Source organism: Pristis pectinata, chromosome 37 (genome assembly GCF_009764475.1).
Source record: "Pristis pectinata isolate sPriPec2 chromosome 37, sPriPec2.1.pri, whole genome shotgun sequence".
Taxonomy (NCBI): Eukaryota; Metazoa; Chordata; class Chondrichthyes; order Rhinopristiformes; family Pristidae; genus Pristis; species Pristis pectinata.
This window is the reverse complement of record NC_067440.1, coordinates 13,995,616-14,021,399: the sequence shown is the minus strand read 5'-3', so window position 1 is coordinate 14,021,399 and position 25,784 is coordinate 13,995,616. Positions and strand designations below refer to the sequence as shown.

The following is a 25,784-nucleotide window of genomic DNA, read 5'->3' as shown; positions in this document are numbered from 1 at the left end:
GAGGATGGGGATGGGGGTGGGTGGTGGGGGTGAGCATAGGGGGTGGGGGATAGGCAGTGGGGATGTGGGGTGGGATAGGGGCTGGGTGGGGCGTGGGGGTCCCACTACTGACGAGAGGCCGAAGTGCTCACCACCACAGGTCTCCCTCACAGCCCAGCAACTTCAGAAATAAACACTGAAATCCAGCCTGGGCATCCCATGGGGTTCCGGAACCTTCCTTCCTGTCAAAAACTAATATTTTGATTCAGTTTTGGGACATTCCGATTCCTGGTCACAACTGGGGCAGGGGGTTTTCAGTGTGTGTGGGCTGAGGGGTGACTGCTGGTGGGGTGCACTGCTCACCGGGGGGCGGGGGCGGGGGGGGGGGCGGTGGTGTGCACCAGGTGAAGGGCGTCCTCCCCCGGGCCGGACTGCTCTGCAGACGACATGTGCTGACCCCACCCGCATTGCCCCCCCACACCCTGACCCTGCCCGCGTTGCCCCCCACACCCTGACCCCCCCCCACATTGCCCAGCCACCCTTTCATCCGTACAATTTATTGCCATAAAAAAACGACACAAATTTAAAGTCCTGATTTGCTGTCCGTAAAGATTCTAAAACTGCGAAACTTGTGGTGTGGCGGTGCGTCTGGAGACCCCAGCCTCCCCCAGGGAGGGGAGGGTCACCGAGCACCACCCCACCTGCTAGGGTCCCTGACCGCCTGTCGACCGCTGCAAAATGCTGATGGCCTCCTGCAGGAAGTCCCTCTGGTAGCTGGACAGCCCCATCTCACTGATGATCTCCTTCAGCCTCTCCATCTGCTCTGCCAGGCTGCTGCAGCTCTGCAACTGGCTCAGGTAGCGGGCACACGTGCGGGACCCCTCCAGCTCCACGTCGGGGCCCTGCGTCCGGCCCTTGGTGCAGGGCAGCTCGCGGAACACCAGCACCTCGCTAATGTCGTAGCAGGACAGCATGTAGAGGCACTCCCGTGTGGAGCAGAGCAGCTTGGTACAGTGTGGGACCTGCAGCAGGCAGAGAGGGTCAGTCACAGGGCAGAGAAACAAGGCCATCAGCCCACCTGTCCATGCTGGTCCCTCCGTGTGACCCTCCCTCGGTACCGCCCCTCCCAGTGTGACCCTCCCTCGGTATGGGTCTGGGACTGTGCTCCACACCCTGGATGAGACTCGGTGACGACCTTGTTCCGAGGTGAAGGGTCAGAGCCACAGGGATGGAGGGTCAACTGGCCACTGTAATCCCTCTCCAAGAGAAGCCAGCTGGAACGTATCTGAATCTTACTGCGGATCATGCCTCCCACTGGGAAGCTTCTGGTCACTCACCAGACCCAACCCCGCACCGCCCCCCCCATCTCCAATTCCTTGACTAAAGCTCCCCCCTCCCCCTAATTCCTAGCTCCTCCCATTCCCTTCACTAAGCCCCTCACCCTTGTGATGGTTCCCATTAACCAAGTGTTGGCACCAACCTGAACATACAGCTTGACAAAGAAGGCACTGCCCTTCGGGAACCCTGGCAAGCGGCCTCCCGCTCCACAGCCGCAGCCGTGCACTTCCTTACTGAAGTCGCTGGCCTGCGAGAGAACCAGCGAGTCGTTCAGGCCACACCAGATGTCCAGCGGTCGCTTCAGGTACGGCACCTGACAGAACCAGATCAATGAGAGGGGCAAGGTGCACAGCACACAACACTTCCTCCCCACCACACACTCCCAGGGTCAGACCCTCCGCACCGTCCCATCACACACTCCCGGGGCCAGACCCTCCACACCGTCCCATCACACACTCCCGGGGCCAGACCCTCCACACCGTCCCATCACACACTCCCAGGGTCAGACACAGGTTGAAGCTCCCTCCACACTGTCCCATCACACACTCCCATGGTCAGACACAGGGTGAAGCTCCCTCCACAATGTCCCATCACACACTCCCGGGGCCAGACCCTCCGCACCGTCCCATCACACACTCCCAGGGTCAGACCCTCCACACCGTCCCATCACACACTCCCAGGGCCAGACCCTCTGCACCGTCCCATCACACACTCCCGGGGCCAGACCCTCTTCACTGTCCCATCACACACTCCCGGGGTCAGACACAGGGTGAAGCTCCCTCCACACCGTCCCATCACACACTCCCGGGGCAGATGCAGTAGGTCCCTGGTAAACTCTGATTTTCTGTAGTGTTATTAGCACAGACAGCTGGTTGTTGGGGTAGAGAGAGTGTAACTGTACCAGGGTTGGCTCTCCTCTGTCGATCTTGTCACCCGTCCCCAGCTGCCCATATCGGTTGTTTCCTTGCATGAATATCCGTCCAAATTCATCGACCAATCCCAGGTGATTGTATCCCAATGAGCAGCTGATGACCTGCAAGGATATTCCTGACAGCACTGATTGGTGGAGAGACAGTGCAGAGGCAAAGGTTATCCAGTTTAATGCAGCTGTGTTGTTTTTCTGGTCAAACCGAGTTCAGCAGACCGCAGTGAGAGGCACAGCAGGCCTCAGGGTGATGTCCCACGGTCTCACCAGGCAAGGGTTGGGTTTCCACATCTCTGCAATGAGGAAGGTGGCAAGGTCTGTGGACCAGGCAGGTCCACGCCCTGCTCCGGGGTGTGTGGGGAACCCAGTGGTCCCAGTCTTGGCTCAGGGGAGGAATCTGCTCCATTGCCCTTCCCGTGCACTGACCATGATGTAGGCAGCACATTGTACTTGGAGCTGAGTGAGGCTCTCCACTGTCCAACACTCAGCGTTGGTATTGCACAGGAAGTACGGCGAGAGGGCAGGCAGTGGAACCTTCCAGAAAGGAGGGTGGCAGTGGGAGGGAGACGACAGATTCACACCAGGTTATGAACAGAACAGAGTGAAGTTCCCTAAAAGTGGAAGAGGGCAGAGGTGCCATGGGGCTGGTGGGTTGGTGACTGGTCAGCAGCGGGAGTGGTGCGCGCAGTGGTGTAATCATTCTGATGAGAAGCGAGGGGAGGTGTGACCTTTACCTTGGACGAAAGTGCCAGAGCAAGTGGTATCTGTTGGTCAAAGGGATCGAAGGCATGAAGCGTTCCAAAGAGGTCTCGATAAACCCCCGCGGTGTGAACCTCCAGGTAGACAGCACCTGAATCTGCAGCCAAATATCCAGGACATAACATTAGAGTGAGAGGTTGTTCAGCACCATCTCTTCCCCCAGTGAGAGGTTTCCTGCACAGATGGTGAGACAGCAGCCAGAGGACTTGCCCCAACACCATTCAAACAACAGCACCCCCCACCCAACTCCCCCTCCTCCAATAGGGTGGCACTCCCTCAGTGTGGCACTTGCTTGGCACTGCCCCTCCATCAGAGCTGTACTCGTCACTGTAAGGACCAGCAACAAAAACAGAGCTGTCACTGGGTGAACCGCAGATCATGGGCAATTCCCCAGGTGAGGAATCGCTGAGGACTTTGCAAATCCTCCCAGAGTCCCCCTCACATTTATCCATCCTCTTTCCTGCCTTTTACATGCCCTTCTCATCCTCCCTCTGGATATTCCAAGAGGTGGAGAAGGTAGTTCCCGATCTGTGTCCCCATCCCTGACATTAACCTTTGCACCTGCGGCACACCCAACACTGCCCATTCTCCCACTCCCCGTCCGACACTGACCGCCTCTCCCTCTGTCCCCGTCCGACACTGACCGCCTCTCCCTCTGTCCCCGTCCGACACTGACCGCTTCTTCCTGAACTCCCCGTCCGACACTGACCGCCTCTCCCTGTCCCCGTCCGACACTGACCGCTTCTTCCTGAACTCCCCGTCCGACACTGACCGCCTCTCCCTCTGTCCCTGTCCGACACTGACCGCTTCTTCCTCTGTCCCCGTCCGACACTGACCGCCTCTCCCTCTGTCCCCGTCCGACACTGACCGCCTCTCCCTCTGTCCCCGTCCGACACTGACCGCTTCTTCCTGAACTCCCCGTCCGACACTGACCGCCTCTCCCTCTGTCCCCGTCCGACACTGACCGCTTCTTCCTGAACTCCCCGTCCGACACTGACCGCCTCTCCCTCTGTCCCTGTCCGACACTGACCACCTCTCCCTGAATTCCCCGTCCGACACTGACCGCCTCTCCCTCTGTCCCCGTCCGACACTGACCGCCTCTCCCTCTGTCCCCGTCCGACACTGACCGCTTCTTCCTGAACTCCCCGTCCGACACTGACCGCCTCTCCCTCTGTCCCCGTCCGACACTGACCGCTTCTTCCTGAACTCCCCGTCCGACACTGACCGCCTCTCCCTCTGTCCCCGTCCGACACCGACCGCTTCTTCCTGAACTCCCCGTCCGACACTGACTGCCTCTCCCTCTGTCCCTGTCCGACACTGACCACCTCTCCCTGAATTCCCCGTCTGACACCGACCACCTCTCCCTCTGTCCCCATCTGACACTGACCGCCTCTCCCTGAACTCCCCGTCTGACACTGACCACCTCTCCCTATCTGTCCGACACTGACCACATCTCCCACTCTGACCCCATCCAACACTGACCGCCTCTCCCTGACCTCCCCGTCCGACACTGACCACCTCTCCCTGACCCCGTCCGACCCTGACCACCTCTCCCTGACCTCCCCGTCCAACACGGACCGCCTCTCCGTCCCCATCTGACACTGACCGCCTCTCCCTCTCTGTCCCCGTCCGACACTGACCGCCTCTCCGACCTCCCCGTCCGACACTGACCACCTCTCCCACTCTGACCCCGTCCGACACTGACCGCCTCTCCCCGTCCGACCCTGACCACCTCTCCCCATCCGACCCTGACCACCTCTTCCTGACCTACCCATCCGATACTGACCACCTCTCCGACCCCGTCCGACACCGACCCTCTCCCCGACTTCCCCTCCGACCCTGACCGCCTCTCCCTGACCTTCCCGTCCGACCCTGACCGCCTCTCCCTGACCTTCCCGTCCGACCCTGACTGCCTCTCCCTGTCCCGTCCGACACTGACCGCCTCTCCCTGTCCTCCCCGTCCGATACTGACCGCCTCTCCCTGTCCTCCCCGTCCGATACTGACCGCCTGTCCTGCCCAGTTACCTGTGATGTAGAGAGCGCTGCTCTGGTTTGAGTGGACCTCTGCCACGGTGATGTGAGGCAGACACTTGGTGATCTTGCGGGTGGATAGCTGCACAGTGTAGGACCTCGGCTGGTCAAGCTGAGTCTCGTTGATGGTCAAACTGTAGATCTTCCCGTCATCTGTGGCAGAGAAACAAGGGGGTGAACCCCTGGTGCCCAATCTATTCACCCAGGTCCGTCCAATCCCAAGAACCACTGCTCGGGCAGACTGTCCACCAGCACATACGTTGAGCCTGGGGCGGAAAGGGTTAACGGAGGACAGTTGGCAGAGACTGGGTGGGGTGGGGTGTAGCTGAGGGGGTGGAGATGTTTGGTGAGAGAAACTGTGTCCCGGTCTGAGAGAGGAGGGCTTAGATCAGAGCCCAGCTTTTCAGGGGAAATGTTGGGAAGCTCTTCCTTCACAGCGGGAGGGCAGGGGAAGGAGTCAGGAATACTGCCCCCCCCTTCTTCCAGGAGTCAGGAATACTGCTCCTCCAGGATGTGGAACGGAGGCAGGAAGATGCAGATCAGACATTATCTCAGCAACTGCTCTGATAGCTTCCGGGGGCTGAATGGCCTCCTCCTGTTCTGGTATAAAAGGCTGCAGGGGCTGTTCATACAAAAACACGACTCTTTTCTCATGTTCCCTAGCGGGGGGGGTGGGGGGGGGGACAACGAACTGAAATAAAAACCCGAAAATGCTGGAAATATCAGCAGGTCAGGGAGCTGTCTGTGGGGAGAGGGAGTCAATCTATGTTTCAGGTTAAAGACCCTTCATCAGAACCTGGGGATGATCTGACTGAGGGACATAAAATGACTGAAGTATCTGACAGGGAGAATCTCAGAAGTTGTTCCCTCTGGCAGGATGGGAAATCTCCAGGAATGAGGGGCAGAATTTAATCAGAGCGGGAGTGGCCATCAGAGTTGGGTGGTCAACTCCAGAGGCGAGGGTTTCAACAGCAGATGGATGCTCGTTTCTGTGCCGTATGATTCCTAAAGTATAAACAGAGGCACAGGGTACACGAGCAAGGAAGTCATGGTGAATCTTTCGGAAATACTGACAGGGCCACAACTGGACAATTGTTCCATGTCTGGGAGGTGCACTTTGAAGGCCTTGGAGTGAGTGTAGAAGAGATTTGCTGGAATAATTCCAGGAATGAGGAAAGTTATATGGATGATTGTTCTCCTCAGAACAGAGAAGGCCGTGAGGGGATCTGGTATTTAAACTCAGAGAGTACAGGCACAGAGAGAAACTGTTTGCGTTGGTGGAAGGGTCAAACCAGAGGCCATATCCTGAAGGTGACTGGTGAAGGACCAAGAGGGCCAGGAGGGAAGACTGTTCACCCAGAGAGAGCATGGGGTCAGGGGTGCACAGTGGGGCAGTAGGGGGCAGATGCAAATCTTGGCATTCATGTAGGAGCTGGATAGAAAGTGCAGGGCTTTGAGGAGAGGGTAGGAGAGTGGGACCAGTGGGATTGCTGCTGCATTGACAATGGGCTGGATGGCCTCACTCCAGGGTGAAACCTGTGGTTCCACCTGTTACTGGAGGTTCCAGCTGCCCACCCACAATCCAACAAACTTCCCTCTGCTTCACCGTGGCCTCTTTAGATGTGATCCTTATCCTGACAGAACAGCCTCATCCACATTGTCCTTCAGCTTCAAACTTTAAGCTACTTTTGCTGAAGAGTAACTAATTTTATTTTTCTATTAATTTTACCCTTTACAAATGTCAAGCAGCACCCTTCTGAATTCTTAGAGTCATAGTTATATACAGCATGGAAACAGGTCCTTCAGCCCAACTCATCCATGCTGACCAAGGAGGAGAGGGTCACTCTACTGGGGCTGTACGATAGACCACCAATAGTCAAGGAACTTGAGAAGCAGATGTGTCGAGAAATTGCTCACAGTTGTAAGAATAATAGGATTGTATTAGTGGGAGATTTTAATTCCCCCGGTATTCACTGGACTACCCAGAGTGTTAAGGCCCTGAAATGTATCCAGGAAAGTATCCCGAGTCAATATATAGATGACTGCCTCGGGAGGGGTACAATATTGGACCTCCTCTTAGGGAATGAATTAGGGCAAGTAACGGAAGAGGCATTTAGGGAGCACCTTGGCTCTAGTGACCATAATTCTGCTAGTGATGGAAAAGGGCAGGACAGTTCCACAAGTTCAGGTCCTAAACCAGAGCAGGGCTCATTTTGGGGGAATTGGGCAGGGATCTAGCAGAGATCGATTAGGTGAACCTGTCTGAAGGGAAAGGAACGAATAGCAAGTGGGAGGCTTTTAAGACTGTGATATCAAGCGTCCAGGGGCAGCATGTTCCTATTAAGGTGAAGGGTAAACCTGGCTGATGAGAGATATTGAGGCTCTGGTTAAGAAAAAGAAGGAAGCACACATGGGGTTTAGGTCGGGGACGAGTGAATCCCTTGATGACTAGAAAAAGATTAAGAATACTCAAGGGGGAAATCAGGAGGCCACAGAGAGGGTATGAGATGGACCTGGCAGGTAAGGTTAAGGGAAATCCCAAGGGAGGTTCTCTAGCGACATTAAGAGTACAGCAAGTCCCCGGATTACGAACGAATTCCATTTTTGAGTCTGTTCGTAAGGTGAATTTGTATGTAAATCGTAACAGTTACATACAGTTCACATCTATCATCAATTAGTCCTAAATCACTACAAGCTTCAGTTATTTATTGCTATATATCAAGATCCAAATTGAATTTTGATTCCAGTTTAATTATAGTTCCACACATAATGTGAAGCAATTTAAATACAGCATAACTTGTTATCGCCAGGACACGTGAAGACGGTCATCAGTCTTATGTGCGTTTGGTGTCATTCATTACAGCACAGTACTGTGGAGGTACAGTTACCACATCAAGTGAATTTTGTGTATTTTCCGACTGACGGACAAAATCAACTTAAGGACATCTGTAGAAACAGACCTCGGTCATTACCAGGGGACGACCTGTCAGGGGAGAGCGAGTGCTGGATAGGGAGGGAGATAGAGATAGAGAGATAGAGATAGACAGTGGGTGGGGGCAGCGGGAGAGGGGGCTGGTGACCATTCATGGTGTCCCTCATCATTCGGAACTCCTTGAACATCCCTGCCCTGAAATAGCAGTACAGATTGTAACACATGAAATCCACGGTCCAGCCATTCGCCACCTCCATCACCTGGAAAAAGTCAACACTGACAGGCAAACCGTCCTGCGCCCAATTTCGCGCCGCCTTCCCGCTGTTCGTAAGTTGGGCGTTCGTAACCCGGGGACTTCTGTAAAAGGGTGCTGGGAGAGAGTAGGTCCCCTTAGAGATCAGCAGGGCCGCCTGTGTCTTGAGCCACAAGAGATGGGTGGGATTTTTAACAAATATTTCTCCTCGGTGTTTGCTGAGAAGAAAATCAAGGTTGGTCAAGAGAAAAGAGAAACTAGTGGAGCTGTTTTGGAGGACATTCATATTACCACGGAGGAGGTATTTGTAGCCTTACAGCGGATTAAGGTGGATAAATCCCCAGGGCCTGACCAAGTGCATCCTCGGATGTTGTGGGAGCCTGGAGGAGAAATTGCAGAGGCCCCTGCAGAGATATTTACTTCATCGTTAGCCACTGGTGAAGTCCCAGTAGACTGGAAGGTGGCTAATGTTGTTCCGTTGTTTAAGAGGGCAGCAAGGACAAGGCAGGCAACTAGAGGCCGGTCAGCCTGATGTCAGTATTGGGGAAGTTACCAGAGGGAATTCCGAGGGACAGGATCTACCAGCATTGGGAATAGACAGAGTCTGATTAGGAGGAGTCAGCGTGGCTTTGTGCATGGAAAGTTGTGCTTGATGAACCTTTTAGAGTTTTTTGAAGAGGTAATCAAAAAGGTAGATGAGGCAGTGGATGTGGTCTATTTGGACTTTAGCAAGGCCCTACATGGCAGGCTGGTCAGGAAGGTTGGGTCCCATGGAATCCAGGGAGAGCCAGTTAGGTGGATTCAAAAATCAGCTCGGAGGTAGGAAGCAGAGGGTGGAGGTTGAAGGTTGTTTCTAGGAGTTGAGGCCGGTGACTAGTGGTGTGCCACGGGTTGGTGTTGGAACCCTTGTTAGTCGTTATTTATATAAATGATTTGAATGTGAATGTACAAGGCTTGATCATTCAGTTTTCGGATGACACAAATTAGGAGGTGTTATTGGCAGTGAAGAAGGTTATTGTAGATTACAGGGGGATCTTGATCAGTTTGGGAAGTGGGCTGAGGAGTGGCAAATGGATTTCAATACAGAGAAGTGTGAGGTGATGCATTTTGGAAAGTCAAACCATAGTATGAATGGGAGGGCACCAGGGAGTGTAATGGAACAGAGGGACCTAGGAGTACAAGTGCATAGTTCGTTGAAAGCAGTGTCACAGATAGGGTGCTGAAAAAGGCATTTAGCACGCTGGCCTTCATCAGTCAGGGCACTGAGTGCAGGAGTTGGGACATTATGTTGCAGTTGTATAAGTCGTTGGTGAGGCCGCACTTGGAGCACTGTGTAGTTTTGGTCGCCCTGTTATAGGAAAGATGTAGTTAAACTGGAAAGAGTGCAGAGAAGATTTACGAGGATGTTGCCAGGACTAGAGGGCCTGAGTTATAGGGAGAGGTTGGCCAGGCTAGGCCTTTATCCCTTGGAACGTAGGAGAATCAGGGGCGACCTTATAGAAGTGTTTAAAATTATGAGAGGCAGAGATAAGGTGGACGGTAACAGTCTTTTCCCCAGGGTCGGGGAGTCCAACACTAGGGGGCATAGGGTGAGAGGGGAAAGATTTAAAAGGGACCCGAGGGGCAACTTTTTCATGCAGAAGGTGTGAGTATATGGAACGAGCTGCCAGAGGAAGTGGTTGAGGCAGGTACAATAGTGTCATTTAAGATTGGATAGGTACATGGAGGGGCGGGGCTTACAGGGATATGGGCCGAATGCAGGAAATTGGGACTAGCTGGGTGGGCCCCATGGTCGGCAGGGACTGGTTGGGCTGAAGGGCCTTTATCTGTGCTGTATTGCTCTATGACTCCAAGATCTCTATCTGAGCTGGTCCCATTTGCCTATGTTTGGCCCATTTCCCTACAAAACTGTTTCATCCACATACTTGTCTAAATATCTTTTAAACATTTGGTATTGTACTTCACCTGCCCACCAGATTCTTGTTCCTTGCACTCAGTAGAAGCTGCACTCTGTGTGTTAGCAAATCCAACGTAAATGTAAGAAGGTGGTTGATGCACTGGGTGCAAGGTTAGAAGCTCAGATCAGGGTTAGGGTTAGGGTTACCCACAAGGTCAAAGTGAGAGAAGATATGCAAGAAATCTTCCTGTACTTTTGGTTCAATGCTCAAGTTCAAAGTCAACTTTTGAAACCTGTTAAATTTGCTGTAATTGTTGACCCAGAGTCTGGCCAAGAGTGTGTCTTAATCACACACAAATATTACATCAAGAAGTCCACAAAAGGCCATGTGATGGCATGACAGCTCTATCAACCTGGCTTCAATCCTGACCTCTGGCGCTGTCCATGTGGAGTTTGCACGTTTCCGTGACCACATGGGTTTCCCCCAGGTGCTCCGGTTTCCTCCCACATCCCAAAGCTGTGCAGTTGGTGGGTTAAAGGGCCACTGAATATTGCCCCAAGTGTACAGGTAAGTGGTGGAATCTGAGTTTGGAGGGGAGAGGGCAGTGTGGGATGTACTCCATGTCCTTTCTGTGTCCCAGCTCGCCCCTACACACAACACAGACACAGCCAGGTGCTGACCATTACCTGTGAGGAGCAGCAGGGACCTTTCTGTTTCCTGACCCACCAACTTGATCTTCTTGAACCTCATGGAAGAGTGAAAGGTCATCTTGAATACCCGTTGGCCACTGGACTGGAGGTATACCTCCACGCAGTCACACGTGTGGGCGACGTCACTTGGGTCTTGGGTCACCAAAAGTGGAATGTCCCTTGTCCCCAGTACATATAAATATTTCCTGTAGATTGTGTCATTCCTCGGGTCAGTTGCAAACTACAGGCGAACAAAAGGGCAAATGTTAAACTCTCATCTCAAAGTGACCGGATCCATAGGAGTTCCTGTCAATGAATTTTCAGCCTGTTGAACAGACAACTCACATCATCCCATCACATACTCCCAGGGTCAGACACAGGGTGAAGCTCCCTCCACACCGGCCCATCACACGCTCCTGGGCAGACACACACACACACACCTCCTGCTGATGAGCAGATGCCCGAGTTTTACGGCTTGAGTCAGCGGTAGGAAATGATCGACTCACATCCTTAACATTGCGGCACAGCACAACGTAGCGACAAGCTCGCTTCCACTGGATCTGGCCCAGACTGGACGAGACCAGGGCATTCTTCAGGAAGAACAGAGTGCCGCTGTAGTCCAGGATGAAGACATTGTCCTTGGTTGGGATGAACTTGCGGTATCCATGGGACAGGTGAGGGGCGACAGTGCGACTGACGGTCTTCCTACGACCACCGAACGTTTGGAAAAACAGGCCTTTGGTATCTGTTGGGGTGAAAGACCCACAAAGCGAGTCAGCTGGGCAGAGGGAACCTCACCCTAATGTCCCAGTACATCTGGGTGGAGCATGGGTCACCGGGCACTGAGGTCAGCGAGCAGCAGTTCAGGACAAAACGTTGGTTCCCAAACCCTTCCACTGTCTGTGTGCAATCAACTGCATCAACCTCCGCTGAAGGGAAGAGGGATCACTGCCAAGTGACCCCGGGGTGAGGGGGGTAAATCAGCCGGGGTTCCTGCTCCCCATCACTGCCCAGTGACACTTGGGTTGGGGAGAGGGGGATATCAGCAAGGGTTCCTGCTCCAACCACTGTCACAACTTCATGAGCAGGAGGCTGGGAGGGGAGGAGGTGACAGAGTGAGGGCATCTGGGACATCCTGGGCATTCCGGGGTGATGTTGGGAATCTGGAATGCCCTCTCCCAAGACTGTTGTTGCTGTGGGAAATAAACCGTGAGACTGACAGACTTTCATAGAGACAAGAGTCAAGGTTTCTGGTCGATACCTTTCATCAGAAAGGCCACATTTGGAGTTCTGGTCGCCCCATTACAGGAAGGATGTGGAGACTGTAGAGAGCATGCAGGAGAGGTTCACCAGGACGCTGCCTGGATTAGAGGGCAGGAGCTATAAGGAGCAGTTGGACAAAGTTGGGTTGTTTTCTCTGGACCATCGGAGGCTGAGGGGAGACCTGATAGAGGTTTATAAAATTATCAGAGGCATTGATTGGGTGGACAGTCAGAATGTTTTCCCCAGGGTAGAAATGTCAAATATTAGAGGATATTACTTCAAGGTGAAAGGGTGAAAGTTTAAGAGAGATGTGCAGAGAAAGTATTTTTCCCCCCCACAGAGTGGTGGTGCCTGGAACGGGCTGCCAGGAGAGGGGGTGGAGGCAGGTACAACAGCAACGTTGAAGCAGATTTAGACAGACACAGGAACAGTCAAGGAATGGATGGATGTACAGTTTAAACTGGCATCATGGTTATGGGCTGAAGGGCCTGTTCCCAAGCTGCATTGCTCTATGTTCTCTCTCCTCAGATGCTGCCTGACCCACAGAGTGTTTTCAGCAGCTGGAGGACTTTAATTTTCCACTAGTGGGTTTTTTATATAGTTGGGGGGGGATGGTGAGGGGGGAGATGGTGAAGGAGGAGGGGTGGGGGAGATGGTGAAGGGAGGAGGGGTGGGGGGAGATTGAGATGTGGGGGCTATGTGGAGGGAGACAGGTGAGGGGAGCTGAGGGTGAGGTGGGACTTCCTAACGCCACAGCCAAGAAATCTCACCAGCGCCTCTACTTCCTCAGGAGGCTAAAGAAATTCGGCATCTCCCCTTTAACTCTCACCAACTTTTATTGATGCACCATAGAAAGCATCCTATCTGGATGCATCATGGCTTGGCACGGCAACTGCTCTGCCCAGGACCGCAAGAGACTGAAGACAGTTGTGGACACAGCCCAGCACATCACGGACACCAGCCTCCCCTCCATGGACTCTGTCTTTACCTCTCGCTGCCTTGGTGAAGCAGCCAGCATAATCAAAGACCCCACCCACCAGGACACTCCTCTTCTCTCCTCTCCCATCGGGCAGAAGATACAGGAGCCTGAGGGCACGTCCCACCAGGCTCAAGGACAGCTTCTATCCCATTGTGATGACTATTGACCAGTTCGCCCATACGATGAGATGGACTCTGACCTCACAATCTACCTCGTTATGACCTTGCACCTTATTGTCTGCCTGCACTGCACTTCCCTGTAGTTGTGACACTTTACTCTGTATTCTGTTATTGTTTTACCCTGTACTACTTCGATGCACTGTGTAATGAATTGATCTGTACGATCGGTGTGCAAGACAAGTTTTTCACTGTACCTCGGTACAAGTGACAATAATAAACCAGTTCCAATACTTCGAAGAGTTGTGGGGGAGAGGTGGTGAGGGGGGAGATGGAGATGGTGAGGGGTGGGGGAGATGGTGAGGGAGGAGACGGGGGGTTGAGGGGAGCTGAGGGCGAGGTTGTTGAGGACAGACTGAGGGGAAATGAAGTTCAGCCACAAGTTGAATAGGGGAATGGGATAGCAGCATGGAATGGCCTCATTCCTCCTCCTGCTGAAGATATTCAGCCACAGTAGGCTGCACCCATTAGGTGGGCTGGGCAGTGAGCCGTGGGTGGGGGGGGGGGTGGGCTGGTCACGGAGGGCAGGGTGGGAGCATGGGTGGGGAAAAGCAGGGGTGGGGGGGGAACCGTGGGTTGGAGGGGGGAGGGACCATGGGGTGGGGGTGCGGAGAGGGGAGGGCCCATGGGTTTGAGGAGGGGTGGGGTGGGACGTGACTCACAGTTGAGCACTGCCGCCCGTTTCCAGAAGCCCTCCTCCGCATCCTCGGTGCCGACCCTGGGCGCCAGCCGGCGGCTGATGCGTTTCCACACGGCGTCGGTGCTGCAGAAGTGGTGCAGGTAGCGGCAGGTCAGTCCCAGCGTCACCACGTCCCTTACCGACAGCTCCGCCACGATCTGGTCCAGCTGGGGGAGACACCACACGGCAGCTGAAGCCCCCAGCGAGGTCCAGCCTGAGACCCCCTCCTCACCCCCAGGACACCCCCACCCCCGGGACCCCCTCCTCACCCCCCGGACCCCCACCTCACTCCCACCCCTGAGACACCCTACTCACCCCCATCCCCGAGACACCTGCCTCACCCCCACCCCCGAGACACCCGCCTCAGCCTGACCCCTCCTCACCCCTACCCCCGGGACCCCCCCTCACCTCCTCTCCCGAGACCCACTCCTCACCCCCACCCCCCAGAACCCCTCCTCACCCCCACCCGAGACCCCCTCCCCACCCCCACCCCCGAGACCCCCTCCTCAACCCCACCTCACCTCCTGCCCCTCACCACCTCCTCTCCCGAGACCCCCGCCTCACCCCCCACCCCCGAGAAGGAGAGGGGGGTGGTGGGGGAAGTGGGGAGGGAGGGGGATGGCACCAGGGGCAGGGGGGGTGGTGGGAGGCTGTACCTTCAAAAATAAAAGACCACAGGAGAGAGAAAGAACAAAATCTGCAGCACTGAGACGGCCGATTGAGTGAGCAGCCCAGGGAGATGGGTCCCACTCCCCCCCACCGCGGGTCCCACACACCTCCCCCCCCCGCAGGTCCCACACACCTCCCCCCCCCCACCACCACGGGTCCCACATAACTCCCCCCCCCCCCCACCGCAGGTCCCACCCCCCACCGTGTCCCAACCCCCCCCCCCCCCAGCCCCACCGCGGGTCTCACACACACCCCCTCCCCGGGTCCCCCCCCCCCCCCACACACACACACACCCTCCCCAGGTCCCCCCCCGACACACCCCCTCCTCAGGCCCCCCTCCTCACACCCCCCCTTCCCCAGGTCCCCCCCCCAACCTCCCACACCCCCACCTCCCCAGGTCCCCCCCCCACACACAACCTCCCCAGGTCCCCCCCACACACACCCCCCTCCCCAGGTCCCCCCTACACACACCCTCCCCACCTTGAGGGCAGCTGTCTGGTGCAGCACCAGACTGCACTCTGAACACGTGCAGCCGCTAATGAACACAACACAGGTGAAAAAAATCAAAACAACTCAAGTTGCAAGAAATCTGAAATAAAACCAGAAAATACTGGAAACACTCAGCAGGTCAGGCAGCGTCTGTGGAGAAAGAGAGAGAGACAGAGTGACAGGTTGAAGACAGTTCTGATGAAAGGTCTTTAACCTGAAACATTAACTCTGTTCCTCTCACCACAGACGCTGAGTGTTTCCAGCATTTTCTGGTTTTATTTCACAAGACAAGGGAGCAGTAGGCCACTCAGCCCATCGAGCCCATCAATAAAATGTGGTCTTGGTGACATTACACACGGTGATTTATAGGTTTCAGGATCTGCTACTTTGGTGTTTTGTCACTTTGTTCAGTGGGTGTGGCTACTCGAGACTAACACCTGGCCAACACACCACTAATGTGAACTGAAAAGGACCTTGTTAATCCACGCAAGGGGCGGACAGAGTTTCCAATACGAGCTTCATGTGAAAGACAGCACCCAGGTGGTACCCCAGTGCACCTGCCGTCCTGCTCCAAGGTTTGATCCCACTGGGATGGGAGTTTTGATCCTCCATTAACAAGTCATTATTCATCTCATTCCCTGGATTAACCACTCATTAGAGAGGTAGACATTCTTACTGCACAGAAATGGCCTCTGAGTCCACACCCATCATCAGCTCTACACTGATCCCATTTTATTCTTCTCCAGATTCTACCCACACACTGGGGGCAATTTACAGCAGCCGATTAACCCACCAACCCCGCACGTAGTTGGGATGTGGGAGGAAACCGGAGCACCCGGGGGAAACCCATGTGGCCACAGGGAAAATGTGCAGACTCCACACAGACAGCACCTGAGGTCAGGATTGAATTTGGGTCTCTGGAGCCACGAGGCAGCAGCACCACCCACTGTACCACCCTAGTCTCACTGCACGGATTAACAGATCAATTCATACGTTACTCCCTCAGTTAATAACAATAATTCTTTCTCTCTCTGGATTAACAGGTCAACAAATATCTCCCATCTGGATTAACAATTCAATGATTGTCTTCCTGGATTAACAGGTCAATAAACGTCTAACATCTAGGATTAAGAGGTCAATCAATTGATCATTCTTGGATTAACAGGCAGATTACTATCGTACTCTCTATATTAACAAATAAACACTCGTGGTTAACATGCCATTAGCATCTCAGACTCAACAAACATCTTCTACCGAGAATTAATACATTAATAAATCTGTGAGACCCAGAAATTAAACATTACCAAAGATAAACACAGAACAGGTTTCAGTACGATATATATCCAGAATAGGACACAGTGCAGGATTCACCGAGAGTATAATTGCCGTTTCTGAGTGGGTTGTGTGTCTACAGCAGAATAAGAGAAAGCACATTCGCTGTAATGTTAACACTGTACTGGATGCAGAAAGAATGCAACACTGGGCAGAAGACAGTGAGGAGAATGTGAGCAGTCAGAACAAGGGAGGGGATAAATCCAACACAGAACATTGTGCAACAGATGCTCACGGCAATTACTGGAGGATTGCAGACATAGAGAATCACTGGGCAGAGGTTATTACAGAGTTGGCAAGGGGTGAGGCTGTGGAGGGATTTGGATATTTAAAAACAGGAGCAGTCAAAGGATTAATCTGGTTGAACAGGATGATGTGAGCTCGATTTGGATAATCTCAGCAGAAACCAACAGCAGGTCTTGAAATAGTCGATGACAGAAGTAACAGACTCTGGTGAGTGTTTCAGCAACAGAGGAGCTGTGGCAAGTGAAGTTGGCTGATGTCACTGAGTTACAAATAGGTGATCGTAGTCACAGAGGCATACAGCAAGGAAACAGGCCCTTCGGCCTGGAGTCCATGCCGACAGACAACCACCCACTTACACCCACCCTACACTGATCCCATTTTATTCTCCCCACATTCCCATCAACCAGATTCTAACATTCATCTGCACACCAGGGACAGTTTATATTGGTCAATTAACCTACTGACCTGCACGTCATCCTTGGGATGTTGGGGGAAACCCACACGGTCACATGGAGAACATTGAAACTCCACATAGACAGCAGCTGAGGTCGGAATCAAACCTGGGACAACTGGAGCTGTGAGGCAGCAGCACTGCCCGCTGTACCACTGTGCCACCCGCATGGCCTCAGAGATGATTTTACATCTAAGACTCAATTCTGAGATAAGTATAACACCAAGGCTACAGATTGTCTATATCCACACACAGAACACTGGAGAGAACACACACCACAGAAGAGAATACCCAACAAAGTCCGTGCAAATAAACTTGGACACAATGAGTGGTAGCACAGTACAGAGTACTCAGAACAACACACATTATGCCTAGAAAAGTAGTCAGTGCAGATGTGAATGAAAAGTCGGGTTATAGCAGTGAGCACAAAGATAAGGCTGTTTCAGACGAGGGGTCCAGCATCTATCGGTAAAGATACAGGTTTTGGAGAGATTTGTAGAGCACAGCTTGGAGTGTCACAACACTTCATTGGGTGAAGCAGGCCTTTTACTGTGGGTGGTGACAGGGGATATGGATGGATCTTCAGCACATTTGGTTTCCCTGAGAAACGTCACAGCAATAGAAATATCTACAAAACAAAGAGTTGCATTTAGAAAGAGTACTCTTCGCCAGGCTGGGATGTCCCAAAGTGCTTCAGCCCCACAGAAGGATCGTGGAAGCGTGGCCACTGTTGGAATATAGGAAACACAGTAGTCACGACGTGTAGAGCAAGATCCCACAAACAGCAGTATGAGAATGACTGGATGTCTTGTTTCGATGACATTGGATGTGGAGTAAATGTTGTCCCCACACTCTCTGATCACACTCCTGGAGCCCTTGGAACCCACCAAATTAAGTCTCTTGAGGGTGACTCAAATACACAACCTTTGGACACTTGAGTAAACTAACGGCAAGGTTTCAGTTAACAGCCGGGGTGAGACAAGGTTGAGGACATATGTGCAGACTGGAATATATCCATCAGCAAAACCAACATACAGGGGATGGGGGGGGGGGGGGGGGGGGGGTGTGAGACGGAGCTAAAAGACCCCTGCAGTCCTGCTGTATCTGACCATGGACAATTAAACAACCAACTGGAGGAAGAATCTGCAAGAACATCCCCTTCCTAAGCGGCAAGGCCAAGACTGAAGCATTCACGATGGTGTTCAGTCAGGTGCAGAGTGGGTGATCCATCTCAACGTCCCCAGAGTCCTCATCAACACAGAACCACCTCCGCTTTATTTGACTCAGTGCGATATCAAGAAACGACTGAGAGCACGAGGTACAGCAGACTGGACAACATCCCACCTTTGTACTGAATACCTACACTCCAGAATTGACTGGACCTCTAGACAAGCTGTTCCAGTCCAGTTACAACACCGGCATCTGCCAGCAATGTGGAAAATTGTCCAGCACATTCCCTTAGATAAATGCAGGACAAATCCAATCCAGCTCATTACCGCCCAATTAGCCAACTCTTAACCATCGTGATGGAAGGTGTTACTGCACCTACTCTCCACTAATCTTCTCACTGATGCTCAGTTTGGATCTCGCCAGGACCAGTCTGTCCAAGTCTCATTCCAGCTCTTATCCAAACATGGATCAAAGAGCTGAATCCAGAGTGAGAGTCACTGTCCTCGAAATGAATATAACATTTGGCAAAACATGGCATCAATGCCCCATGACATCACTGCAGGAGTTCCTCAGGGCAGTGTCCTGGGCCCAACCATCTTCTGCTGCTTCATCAGTGACCTTCCTTCCAACATAAGGTCAGAAGTGGGGATGTTCACTCATGATTGCACAGTGTTCTATTTCATTTACTACACATCAACAGATTAAACAGCCTATGCCTGCATACAGCAGGAATAAGATAACATTCAGGCATGGGCTGATGAGCGACAACATCCCATGAAAGGACCAGGTAATGGCCGTCTCCAATAAGGACCTTCGCTGAGATCCAAGATCCTGGAAATCACCATTGGTCAGAAACCCAACCAGACAAGACACCAAAGTACTCTGGTCACAACAGTAGGTCAGACACCGAGTGACCCACGGCAGTTGACTCCCCTCGACTCTCCAAGGTCTTTCTATCTTTAACGAGGCCTTTCTACCTCCAACAAGACATGTGTCGACAGAATACTCTTTGACTGCCTGCGTGACAGAAGCCCAAAGTCCCACACCACTAGGATCAGGAACAGCTATATCCCTTCAACCATTCAGTTCTTGAACCGACCGGCACAACCCTATTCACTGCCTCAGTATAGCAACACTGGGACCGCTTTGCACTACTAAGTTTTGTTTTGTTCTAATTGTGTTCTTTCTTGCATAATTTATGTTTAATTTATGTTTTTCTTGTGAATCTCGTGTCTCTGATGCTGCTGCAAATCCATTTTTCATTGCACCTGGGCACACATGGACTTGCACGTGTGACAACAAACTCAACTTTGACTTTTTGACGAGTGCAGCTCCATCAGCTCTGAAGAAACATGACACCATCCTGAGCAAAACAACCTTCTTGATTTATAGCCCATCACATTCATTTCCTTCGCCACAAGGTCTCTGTTGCTGCAGTGCAAACCATTTACCAAATGCATTGCAGTCACTTGCCCAGAGTACTCCATCGCACCTCCCAAACCCATTTCCTCCACAGCCTGGAAGGACAAGGGCTGCAAAGTCCCTCTCCAAGTCACACATATCATCATTCCTTCTTTGTCACTGGGTCCAAATCCTGGGAAACTCTACTTGGCAGGACTATGGAAGGGCCACCACCACATGAAGGTAGATCAGCAATATATTTTCAAGGGCAATTAAGGATGGGCAGTGAGCACTCACCTTGCCGGTGATGCCTCCATCCCAAGAGCGAGAAAACTACGAAACACCCTGGACCACATTGTCAAAATATCCAGATGGCAGAACAGAGCCAGAATAGACAGAGGAGGGAAGGTGGCAGATGAAGCACACAGTAATTAACATTAACAGGAATTTGCTCTAAGGAACTAGATTATAACTTGTGTCTTACAAGGCCAAGATGCTTGTAGAATTTTTTGCGCCTCATTTAGATGAAGTGGTATCCTCCTGCATGTACAACACTGGATACTCACTAACTCGGGAGGGATGGACAGGATGGAGAACGGACCTGTTCTGTCCTTTTTGGTGGTACTTCCTCCGAGATCTGGCCCATCCATCCGGGAGAAAGACACTCGCCTTCTCTTCACCTGATGGGAAAGGACCAACCTTTCGTTACTCCCTGCAATTGCACCCATTCCCAGTCAGCTTGGCAAAGCCCATCCGAACATTACCACCAAGGAAACCAACCCATGTGCCCCAAACCCCAACCACACTGTCCCACCCAATGACCCCCCAAACCCCACCAATGACACCCCAACCCCACCCACATTGTCCCACCCAATGACACCCCAAACCCCACCCACACTGTCCCACCCAATGACCTCCAAACCCCACCCACAGTGACCCCCAAACCCCACCCACAGTCCCAGCCAATGACCTCCCAAACCCCACCCACACTGTCCCACCCAATGACCCCCAAACCCCACCCACAGTCCCACCCTATGACCCCCGAAACCCCACACAGTCCCACCCAATGACCCCTAAACCACATCCAAAGACCCTCCCAAACCCCACCCACACTGTCCCACCCAGAGACCCTCCTCCAAACCCCACCCACTCCCACCCACTAGCCCCCCAAAGCCCACCCATTATCCACCCAATGACCCCCCAAACCTCACCCACACTGCCCCCACCCAATGAATTCCCCATAAACCCCAACCAATGAACTCCCGACACCCATCCACAGTCCCAATGACCTCCGAAACCCCACCCAGTGCCCCACCCAATGACCCTCCAAATCCCACCCACACCATCCCCATCCAATGACCCTCCAAACCCCATCTAATGAACCCCCCCAAACTGCCCCCACCCAATGAACCCCCCCAAACTCCCCCCACAACATCCCACCGACTGAACCCCACCCCATCCATACTGTCCCCACCCAATGAGCCCCATATCTCACATACTGTCAGTACACAGTGACTGCCCCAACCCCATACACATTGCATCCACCCACTGACCCCTACTCTCCTTCACACATCCTGCCCACTCTACAAATCCATGGGCTCTCCTTCCAATAGTGACTTTCCTCTACCTGCCGAATTCCCTCCTTCAGCTGTGTCCACTCTCTCTCCCATGGACTCTCCCACCACAGCCCAGTCACCTTTTGTGAAGCATTCCCTCATCAGGAAGTCCTGACAGTGTTGGTTAGCACTGGAATGTTCTCAGTTCACCATGGTGTGAACTCTCCACTTCTGATCTCCCTGCAACATTCACATCCCAAGGATTCATGACAACCTCAGCTTACACCCATCGCCGTAGTCTTGCTCTCCCTGATACTTATGGTTTCTATGCACCACTGCATTAACTCAGCCGCTTTATCTCATGCACCAGAGTGGAAGCTCACACAGATAGTAAAGCAGCAAATATCATTAAACAGTGGTTACAGCTTAATAATAATACAAACAGAACACAGTAAGACATAGAAAGACTGAAGCCTGTTGCATAGAATATGCCCAGGATAAGGCAGACTACGTAGAATGGATTGGTTTAGGCTGTTTAGTTGGTGCCCACGATGAGAATAAAGTCCTAAAGGTAGCAGCAAAGTAGCTGACCCAGCCAGCTGGTCTAGGGCTGGAGACAGGCAAAGGGAGGAATCTAGAGAGATTCCTCTGGAGAGATAAGAATAGATGCACAAAAGCTAAGAATTATTGGATGATGTGGAACAGGATGTGGGAGAGGAACAGTTGGGTTCTCTTGGACCAGGTGAGCTGAATGGTCTTCCTCACCTCTGCTTAATTCACCTAAACAGCCCACAGCACCTCAGGTTAATGTCTGGTCCAGTGGACTGCTTCTCTGACAATGCAGTGCTTCCAGAGCACCAAGGGTAGAGAGTGCCAACTTGGAGAAGCCACTTAGTTCCTCATCGTCTTGGACTAAGATTGGTAGGAATGGTGGTAATAACTGGGGCTACCAACAGCTGCACCATCAAAGCACAAGCTGGCCTTACTCCACTGAAACCCTAACTAGATCCAAGAGAAAACCATCTCATTGGAGGCAGCAAACCACAAGGCATTCAGAGAATATGTTCCAAGTGGTGACAGGGTGTGCCTGATACTTACACTAGGTGGCCCCTCATTTCTACTTAATCTGGAATATTTCTGAAGTTTGTCTCTGCCTGCTCTGCTGGACATTATCCTCTCTTTCTCCCTCTGCAGTTATTTTTTTGTTCAAGTTGCACTGCTAAGGACTGATTGTGATCTGCGTTTTCCCCGGGGTAACCACGCACATGTCATTATTTCAGCTGTTTGTGCTGTAAAGTGCTTGCGGGCAGCTCCCCCATTAATTTCCCCCTAGAGTGATGTCAACTTCAACAGTTGTCCGGGAGACAGCAGTGATTATTATGACTTAACAGTTGGAATTTTGACATCACTGCCAGGGTGCCCAGCTGCCTGTCTGGGCCCAGAAACTGAGGCTGGTTCAGAAGAGACAGAGGGCAGGAACTGTGGAGGGGTGCGTGAAGTGGTATGGGGAAGGTAGGCTGCAGAGCAAACAGAGACGCAGATTACTGCAAGAAGCACAGTGTGAATAAATGGAGGTTGGAAGGCTCGAAGAGGGAAATATGCAGGAAAGATAGTGCCGTGTCTTTGATGATAGTTCCAGGGAAAGATGGAGGTCTTTAAATTTAGGAAGGAGTTTGACAGGATCGATGGAGAGATGCTTCCACATGCGGGTAACTGAACTTGATGGTCCTCAAAGTAAGACAGTCCCAAGTAAATCCATTCAGGAAATCATGAAAGTTGTTTCCCCAGAGTGGAACACAGATGGGATTCAGAAGTGGGATAAACATATGAGGAATGGGGGAGGGGGTGGGGAGGTGGGAGAGATGAAAAGGAATGGGCTGGTGTGAAGTATGCAGCAGGTGGGCCCTTTTTGGGTTATGGGTTTAATGTAAAGCAGAGGATATGAAAATGTGATGGTTGTATCAGTGCAGGAATCGGAGCCAGGAGTAGGCACAGGATGTGTGGAGCCAGGGAAGGGGACGGGCAGGATTACAATGGATGGGGGGGGGGGGGTGGAGGGGGGAAAGACATCAACGCAAAGCCAGAATTATGATGGGTGCATGAGCAGGGTTATGCCATGTCTGGGGTGGGGAAGGCTGTGTAATGAGATAGAGTAGTCATGGTCAGACAGGGCTGGGTGTTATCAGCTTGGGGTTCTGGGTTCAGATGTACCAGGGCAGCAGGTGCATAACTGATGTTAGGGTAGTGACTGTACAAGAGAGAAAGAGTGCAAAAAGAGCCTTTAACCTGGAGTAAGAGTTGGTGCTGACACCTTACTGCTAAACACAAGTTGGTCTGTGTGTCACACTTGGCATTGTCCAGGCAACCAGACCAGCAGCAGAGCTGTAACTCTCCAGTTCCTGCTTGGATTGCTGTGGATACTGATGGCCTGCGCTTCTGGTAGGACAACCAACCTTTAAAAGCACTCTGGCCAAAGAACAGGATAACTGCTCACCTTTCTCATTTTTCTCAGCGAAGACCCTACATTGGCCAGTGTCCAAGACTGAGCCAGGCCATTTGGGATCTTGCTGTGCCACGTCACCCAAGCGGAGCTTCCCTCTCCATCGTCACTAACACTGCCAGACTCCACCCACCCCTCACAGTTTATCTGCTGCTGGAGCCCTTGTTCATTCTCCAGACTTGGCCATTGTTGACAAGCCTTCCTCTTCCTGCTCACTGGAGACATGAGCTCCTCCGCTTCTCAGATCCTTCTTCTTTCCAGGTCTCCATGAACCTGACCAACATTTCCTCCTGATTGACTCTGGCAATTTTAACATTATTCTTCTCAGGTTCAAATCTCTCCAAGGCCTCATCCCCTTCCCCATCTCTGTCACCTCTGCCAGGTCAACAACACTTCAAGACTTTCTGGGCTCTTACCACCTTATATCACAGAACAGTACAGCACAGTATGGGCCCTTCAGCCCACAATATTGTGCTGACCTATATAAACCTACACAATCACTCTAACCCTTCCCTCCTACACAGCCTATAACCCTCCACTACCTATCTAAGAGCCTTTAAAATGTCCCTATTGTATCAGCCTCTACCACCACCCCCGGCAGCGCGTTCCAGGCACCCACCACTCTGTGTGAAAAAACCTACCTCTGACATCCCCACTAAACTTTCCTCCACTCACTTTAAACTGATGTCCTCTAGTATTGGCCACTGCCGCCCTGGGGAAAAGGTGCTGACTGTCCACTCTGTGTATACACCTCTATCAAGTCACCTCTCATCCTGCATTGCTCCAAAGAGAAAAGCCCTAGCTCGCTCAGCCTTTCCTCATAAGACATGTTCTCTAATCCAGGCAGCATCCTGGTAAATCTCCTCTGCACCCTCTCTAAAGCTTCCACATCCTTCCTGTAATGAGGCAACCAGAACTGAACACAGTACTCGGATTATCCTCCCCCAACCAGCTGCCAAAATCATAAAGGAAATTACCTCCTTGAACATTTCCAACAGACACTTCTCAACATTTACTTGTACCAGTATCTCCCTGGGCCCACTGACCCACCTTTTCCCCTCCCCAGAGTTCCTGAACCTGTTGTAGGCGCTCAGATCCATGACCACCTTGCCCAGAGCTCCGATGTTAAAACTGCTCTGATCAAAACCAGTTTATGACGTCCCACGTGCCCATAACCCACCCCTCTCATCCTCCTCAAACTGCCTACAGCCTGACACAGTGACCACACCACACTCCTTCAAAACCTCTGCACCTGCAGGGTGGGGCTACACCTGCCTACGTCCATCCTTATCCAGCCAATCACAGCCAGGGAATCAACACCAGTGGGTCCTCTTCCTGCCCCTGCCCCAATACCTCTAGTATCCCCCAAGCCCAATGACCTGACCTTTGCCCCTCCCACTTCTCATCTGTGAGGACCTGTCCTTTGCCCCTCCCATTTCTCACGTACACCTTGCCCAAGCATCATCTGACACCCCAGGGCCAGTTTCCACACAGAAGCTGCCAGACCTGAGCTCTACCTCGCTGCCTTAAACCTCCCGCTGCCTCGAGACTCTCAGACTGCTGATCTGACACCAGGATTGGAGGAGCAGCAACTTTCTCCAACAAAACGCAAGGAAGACCAAATCCGTTCACAGCTCTTCGTCGGCCATCAAGTCCATCCCTCAAGCATCTGAGACTGAACCAGAATGTCCAGCAGAGGTGTCCGAGGTGGGGTTTGGATCACACAGACAGAAAACCCTGGGCACCTATTACTGAAACGTCCAGCCTTGCCTTGTCAGCTCCCGACTCAACCAATCCAACACACATCTGGTCATCTTCCCGCAATCAGTGGTTCTCCCCATGTTACAACCCAAACCCACTCCCATTCACCCGTCAGCCCCAGGATCACTAACCTACACTGATTCACAGTTACACAATACCTCTTTTCCTAAAAAAGTTCTCCCCCTTAGAACACAGAACACTACAGCACAGGCCCTTTGGCCCACAATGTTGTGCTGACATTTTATCCTGCTCTGAGATCTATCTAACCCTTCCCTCCCACACTGCCCCCTTTTTTAAAAAAAAATCAT

At 52.4% G+C, this 25,784-nt stretch overlaps 1 protein-coding gene across 1 annotated transcript; it reads right to left on the bottom strand.

Moving 5' to 3' along the window:
• Window positions 1-634: 634 nt before the first annotated feature.
• LOC127586651 (F-box only protein 24-like) lies at window positions 635-23,940 on the bottom strand. The gene is made up of 10 exons (XM_052044767.1): window positions 23,710-23,940; window positions 20,226-20,339; window positions 13,885-14,068; window positions 11,311-11,549; window positions 10,802-11,045; window positions 5,027-5,185; window positions 2,977-3,098; window positions 2,219-2,350; window positions 1,460-1,630; window positions 635-1,001 (listed from the first exon to the last, which is right to left on the bottom strand). The coding sequence occupies exons 1-10, from the start codon at window positions 23,938-23,940 to the stop codon at window positions 684-686; spliced, it is 1,914 nt and encodes a 637-aa protein (XP_051900727.1). The 3' UTR covers window positions 635-683.
• Between the last annotated feature and the right edge of the window lie 1,844 nt (window positions 23,941-25,784).